This window comes from Salarias fasciatus, chromosome 23 (genome assembly GCF_902148845.1).
Source record: "Salarias fasciatus chromosome 23, fSalaFa1.1, whole genome shotgun sequence".
Lineage (NCBI taxonomy): Eukaryota > Metazoa > Chordata > Actinopteri > Blenniiformes > Blenniidae > Salarias > Salarias fasciatus.
The window spans coordinates 15,094,346-15,101,575 of NC_043766.1; the positions used below are offsets into that span (position 1 = coordinate 15,094,346).

The 7,230-nt window shown below is 39.4% G+C and overlaps 1 protein-coding gene across 2 annotated transcripts in view; it reads right to left on the reverse strand.

Moving 5' to 3' along the window:
• Nucleotides 1-5,563, reverse strand: part of LOC115381685 (neuronal growth regulator 1-like) — a 46,709-nt gene extending 41,146 nt beyond the window's left edge. For both annotated transcript variants that reach the window (XM_030083238.1, XM_030083237.1), the window contains exons 1-2: nt 5,449-5,563; nt 2,822-2,970 (exon numbers count right to left, since the gene is read on the reverse strand). In XM_030083238.1, the coding sequence (XP_029939098.1) occupies nt 2,822-2,970; nt 5,449-5,549 (250 nt within the window). In that variant the 5' untranslated portion in view covers nt 5,550-5,563. The remainder of the gene's footprint in view (nt 1-2,821; nt 2,971-5,448) is intronic.
• Nucleotides 5,564-7,230: the final 1,667 nt, after the last annotated feature.

Consider the following 7,230-nt stretch of genomic DNA (forward strand, 5'->3'; position numbering starts at 1 on the left):
AGAAATGTGAGACAACAAAGAAATCTTTGTTTTGTGCAGGAATTGATGATGCAGTTTTGACCTAATATGTATCCACTCACTAGCCACTTCATTAGGAACACCCTGGCAATACTGTGCTGACCCACTTTTGCCTTCAGAACTGCTTTTTGATTCTCAGGGATATAAATCACACAAGGGGATGCAAACATTTCTGAGAGATTTTGATCGTAATTAACATGATGGCATCGTGGAGTTACTGCAGATTTGGTGTCTGCACAGTCATGGTGCAAATCGTCTAATTTCACCATATCTCAAAAATGTTGTATGATGCTGAGAAGTGGTGAAGGTGGAGTTTACTGGAGTGCGGTTAACTCATCATCATACTGAAAACAAAAACAAAAACAAAAAAAGAAACAACATTTGAGATAATTTAATGACAATCCCAGTAAATCAGCACTTTCTGAAATACTCAAACCAGGCTGACTGGCACCAACAACATTTTCACAATTTAAATGCATTAGATTAAAGAAATAAGTATTAATTAAGCAACAAATACCAATCATTAAATATGGTAAATATTGGCTTCATCAGTCCTCAAGATATGAAAACATTTTTCTATTGTGTGTGTCAAGGCGTTGTTTGATAATGTGTTTCAAAGTGGACGTCCTCTTCAGACTGTCAACACCAAGCGTTTGGATTCCACCAGGTTTTGGAAAGAGTTTGTCCTGTTGGAGGCTCGTGATCATTCAAAGTCATGAACGACGGTCCTGCGTAACTCCTGCTCCAGGTTCAATTAAAAAAAATCATAAGAAAACTTTTTTATGAGTTCTGTTTTACACCAGCAAGTATAAGAACTATATCTTGTGAATCACAAAGTCTGATTTTTATTTTGTTCATTTTCTTATTTTTTTTCTTAATTTTTTTTTTCAAATTCCGTAGTGCTCTACATCTGTGTCACTTATGTTTATTTCTAAAAGCACAGTAAATATTCGCTGTCTGAAATGAAATGTCAATACTGTTTATTCAGTAACTTTAGCAGTTTTGACAAAAACAGATTTTTGATTGAATTCATAGTGAACATCTCAAAAGGTTCACATACTTTTCTTGCGAGTGTATGTGTTTCTTAGTAAAATACACGCTAGAGTCATTCAAAAACCTGTGTGTGAATGACTCGGAAGGACTTGTTTTAAGTAGCAATGATAAAGTTGTGAGTCAGGAACCAAAAGCCCTCACACTTTTATTGACTAAGTAGTCGACAGACCCTTGCTACTAAGCATGACAGCGAGGCTAAATAAGGTGATTTAATCTTTCACAAATAGAATCTACATTTTGGGGGCATCTCTAATATAATTGGCTAATCAAGCTTTGATGATCAATGAAAAACATCAATCAGCAAATGGAATAACTACTAACAAGGTAATATATCAATTACTCATCCCAGCTGGTGTATATCTTCCACCCAGATGGCATGTTGATGACTAAAGTCATTGGATCTGATAATGTGTCTGTCCTCCATTCATGGTACAACCACCACTATTTTATCAATCTTATTTGTTTTGGAGTTTTACAATGAATTTATAACAGTAAAAGAGAATTGATTACACCACAGAGCCATTCCAAGCCTACACAATTACACAGTTCGACATTCCTTTCATGTTTCTGAGTGATCGGTTTGGTTAGTGACCTTTTTTGAATGACAGCTTTCATAATTCCAAGATTTGTTCAAATATACAGTCGTTCTTTGTCAACTAATTCAATACAATAGCCAGTTGTTATTGTACTGCAGATGATTTTACTACTTTTTGTATTCCCAAAGTTCTTGAAAAATAGACAGCCTTCTGTATGGCTCTTTGAAGAGGCTCAGAGTCAGAGGCCTTCACTGGCAGGGTCTGAGGTTTTGTGTCAACACTGCATAGGAAAACGCTGGTTTGTTTTGTTACTCGGAGTGCTAATGCAGAAGAGTTTGTAAAAAGACGTTATTAGTGTGTCAGTGCATGGGCAATCAGATATGAGCAAACACGCTCCTTGCTGATTGCTCTGTAACAACAATAATGCACTTATATTGTTTACCTAGCCATTGTCACAACAAAAGCTACATCAATGCCGTGCGATAACCTCTATCGCTGAAAATTAAAATTGCCTGATGTGCAGTGTTGTGACATCTGATAACCCTTTAAACTCAAGTATTTCCATCTCAGCTTCTTGAGGACTGAACGCTTGTTACTGCTGTGTGTCGGTAACAAGTCTCATTCTGTGAAGTGTGCGAATGCCGTGGTGTTTCACCAGGACCTTAATTTATGCAAGAACACTTTTCAGACCATAATATATAATTATGAAGTTGATCACTGGCGAGCCAGCAGTTTATACTCTGATTATTTGCCCTCATTGAAGCTCAAAAATGCCCAATGGAGCTGACTCCCAGACCTCTTTAAAATCGGAGTCACTGGGTTTGTTGGCATTCAACTTAGCATGACTGACCTGTGTAGCTGGCTTTGTAACCCCACACGTACACGTGGGCATGCACGTGCACACTCATTCACCACACGCGTGCGCACACACACACACACACACACACACACACACACACACACACACACACACACACACACACACACACACACACACACAAATTGACTTTGCAACAAGAAAACTGACCCACGAAACTGATGACTGGAAATAAGAAAACACATCTGGTAACATGTGGGAACCAGCACTTGGGTTTAAACTGTGGCATTCATCTTTTTCAAATAATGCTGCAGAAACATGATATTATTTAAAATGATTAGATCTGTGACTTTTCCCAAATTCAGTCAGCCACAAAACAGGTATAATGACAACTTACGAATGAGAGGCACACTTTCATTAACCGTCCCTAGCTTGTTGGAGGCGACACATGTGTAGTTCCCGTAACGATCCTCCGTCATGTTGTTCACTGTGAGGATTGATCTGGTGCTGAGGCTTTTGATATCAATGCCCTGACCCTTGTTTAGCCTGCAAACAGAACACAATCACAACAAATGAAGCTGGAGATTTGTCAACTGCAAACATCATGGCATGGCAGGGTGCAAGGGACATGAGTCAAGAACGGTATAAATGTTTGTCATCTTTAGTGGATCTTCAGATTGTATGGTACTTCATCACCCTCTTCAACAGATCTATTTATCCCTCAGCCGTGTCTGCCTTTCAGAGGTGCTTTGAAGGACTGAGAGGAGAGCGATACACCAAAGAGGTGAACCAGCTGGGTGACACTTGACATCTCGTTCACTGTCTTGTTGCAGGTGCACAGGTAAAATAATTAATCCTTTTTTCCAATTGTTTCTGGCATCTGCACTGAGAAATTGACAAATGTTTAGCAGCTTACTTCAGTGTTTGTGTTGATTTCTAACAACCTGTAGAGATTAAAATTCACTCTGCAAAAGTTGCATGTTGTGCACGTTGATTGAGAAGTTACTGTAGACAGTGGAGCACAGTCTTGTTTTCATTTCAGTCTCTGTCCCACTGTTAGACTTCTATATTTGGCATTACGAACCATTAGAACCTCCAGGCTGGAGCCATGTCTCTGTCTTGGCCTCACTGTGGCCCCCTGTGATCTTTAGCATGGCTTGAGTCGCTCTGAGAAACAGCCGGAGCTGAAACGCTATGTGTGACCTTATGTCCAGCAAATATCCACAAATCTGTTGTTTCCTCTCCCATGGTGAATTCCTCAAATGTTCGCAGAAAAGCTGCAGAAAATCCTGGCGTGTCTCTCTCCTCACTGGTTCAACATCTTACGAGTTGATGCTCCCCTCTGTCAGGGTGAAAAAACACCTCCCCAGCCTTACATGCACATATAAACACTCACCCACGCCCATTCAAGAATGAAAGTGATGATACATCACAAAAGAGATTTACTTGTCAAAAATGTCACTCTGATAACAACAGAGACAAGCTGAGGCGCCAATGTTATGGCCTCATCAACACAGATACAAACGCAAAATGGCATTCACGTTTTGTGCACCAGTCGATCAGTAATGGAAAAGCCATTGCCAATGTTGTACAACAGCTACATATGTCCTGTTCACGATGAGGAGTAAATGAAGAAATCACCATTTAGCCATGTAAGAAGTCACAGAAATAACAAGTCCTTGAATTAAGTAAAGACTAGAATCATGCCAACTTGCCTCCTTGGCAATTTGAATAAATTGAATCCACCCCATAATTACAATTAGCACAGTGTGAGCTGATGATTGAAATTGTGCTCACCAGGAGTGGGTAAATGATGGGTAATGGGACTAATTTGGTTTTTAAATTCAAGAACTGACACTTGAATCTCAACTGATTGATGTATGTGTCACGAATGATTTGAGCCAGTTGCAGGCAAACATTTTATTAGTATGCAAGATAAAGACGGGGCACAAATGACTCTTGCTGGAACATTTCTGGGAGCTTTTCCCAGAGGCTGGACAAACAGAAGAGCAAACAGATGCATTTTCCACAGGAAAAGGGGGGAAAAAGCTCCCACAACATTTTATCGGTCAGAAATAAAGATGACATTATATCACAACCTTCGTTAAATTTAAGCATCAAAATTTATAATTTTAATCAAAATTCAAACATCTACAATAAACTGCTGTTTAGATCTACGTATTATTGATAACATAATAGATCTAGTTTTATCTATCTGTCATTCGATTTGAAAAGTGAAAGCATAAAAGCAGGAGGTGAAGCAGGTGTTAACAGAAGTGCATCAACCAATCTCAGTAATGAATAAGCATGCTTATCTTCCCCCTACATATTCATTTGAATGTTCTCCGTTTCACTTTACAATGACATGCCGATCTCTGTAACATGCTGTCAAAATAATGTGTAAATATGGTGAATGCAGTAAATCATTAAACTACCGGTAATCTAATCCAATCAGTTCTGTGCTAAATTTTCAGTGGTGCATGAGGATTGCTTGAACATGCACTAGATGTGATTAAGCTGTTTCCAACTCTCCCACATATGATCCCTTGCCATTGTACTGGAGTGTTCACAAACAGCTATTCCCTCTGCTATGTTATTTTTAGGTGTTTTTGGCGCAACAGCCTGAAAAAAATTACTGTTTCTGAAAGCATGCGAGTTAACTTAAATGAGTGTCATTGTTTCAAATAAATATATATTATTGGCTTAAATGGATGAGAGATTTATTTTGTGATGGATTTGTCTTTCAAAGCATGCACATTTTTAACAATGTGGGTCCCAGAAAGTATTTAAAGTACAACATAAAAAATGTGTTCAGTAAAACAACAAATACATATATTCAAATTCACTGGATATCAGCAAACTTTGCATTTTTTTATTATTTTGTTTGTTCTCTGAAGATCCACCCTCTAAGGTGCTTGTAGTTGACATTTTAACTATGGTGGAGTTGTGCCACAGCCAATCTGAGATGTAGAAGCCAATTTTTTTTCTAAAAAAACCAAGCTCAAACAATCAAACTGTACTCACCTTTTTTCACCCTTGTACCACTCAAATGTCGGAGAAGGCACCGCAGCAGCCTCACACCTCAGCAGAGCTGTGCGTCCCAGACCAACTGCTTGGCTCTTCATCTCATGGATGGATGGGGGAACTGGAGGAACACCAGGACATACGAAATCTTAGCGCAAAACACACCTCCAGGTCAGCAGATGCCCCTGTCACCTCATGTCAAAGCAAAGAGATACAGGTTCACACATGGCTCCAATCATTTGAGTGTGGAATTACGGTTCAAAAAGATTTAATTAGGAAAACTGGGTGTAGGCCGGTTTCCTTGTTGCAAAGACATTCTTTGTGTGTCTTTGTGTGTCTTTGTGTGTGTGTGTGTGTGTGTGTGTGTGTGTGTGTGTGTGTGTGTGTGTGTGTGTGTGTGTGTGTGTGTGCGCCTTCATCCTTTTGATGTCTTAAAGTAATTTCTCTCTTGCCAGGATTTTAACTAACATCTGATAAAGAACAGCAGACCGAATTAACCATGAATAAGAAAAGCTCTTTGAGTTTCATGAAGAAAGTGCTTGTTTCATAAGTAGCTGGCCCAGTTGGTAACACACCAAAACGATCGCCCTCACACAAAAAACAAAACAAAAAAACAAACAAAAAAACCAACAACATGACGACAGAAGCAAATTCAGAGAGACGGCTTCATGTTCTCAGTTTTAACAAAAAGACACTGACTCTCTGCGTGATGTTTCAAGTATTGACACACCTGCCTGGGCCACCATGTCCACTGTCCTAGCATGACAGCCAGGTCACCCTGGCGCTTTCAGAGGCTTCAGATAATCAATGGCCCCACACAATGACACCAATGGAGGATTACGAGGACACCCTAAGCCTCTGTCAGTTGGCATACTGCATTGATTTTGTCATACTTGTTTTTGGCTTATCTTTCTGTGGTGTAGAGCACTGCTGCAATTTTCTTTTCTTGTTCTCTCCCTTTGCTTTAGGTATAGTACAGCTCATCTGTAAAGCCTGTTGTAAAACGCAAAAAAAGAAAAGAGAGAAAAAAAAAAAAAACACTACAATGTCATTTTATCATGAGCTTAGCAGCCCGGTTGCTGTAGGTTATCGTTGCTCTTCTGCGAGATAGCTGCAGGTTCTGTAACCTTTTTGCAAACCTTTTCAGGGTGTGGTTGAAAGAAATACTGTTTGTGTTTGAAATAGATCCAGACGTGAAGTGATGAATGGAGTGTGAACAGATATGTGAAGTTTCTGAAGAATAAAATTGTCGATTCTATCCATGTGAGCATGAAGTTATGCAAAATCATAGCACATATATATATTCAGAGGCATACTGTCCAGATCAACTAATACCTCCATCCGCTCCAGATGATACCCAACATTCTATACAGCAATAAGTGAAGAGGAAAAGCCTGATGGTATAACCCATGACTTGATTTACTAACTGAAGACCTTCGGATTTTTCAGCCATAGAGGAAGGATGTTACGGTATAATTGGCACAGACAGAAAATCAGAATACACCCGCCATGTGAATATGGCCATTAGGATAGAGAGGAAGGACGGTGAAAAGAAATCCATCATCACAGACCACGCTTTCACTTCAGTGTCCCTCTCTCACCGGATCATACAAATGGTCAAACATTTCTGTATTACATTGCACAGATCCGTTACGTCCTAACTCATCTGTCTATGTTGATTCTCACAGGTTCGGTCAGTGACGATTAACACACTGTGAATATATAAAATTTTCGGTCCAAAATAATACACTACACTGTCCGGGGAACACGCAAATGTTTCCG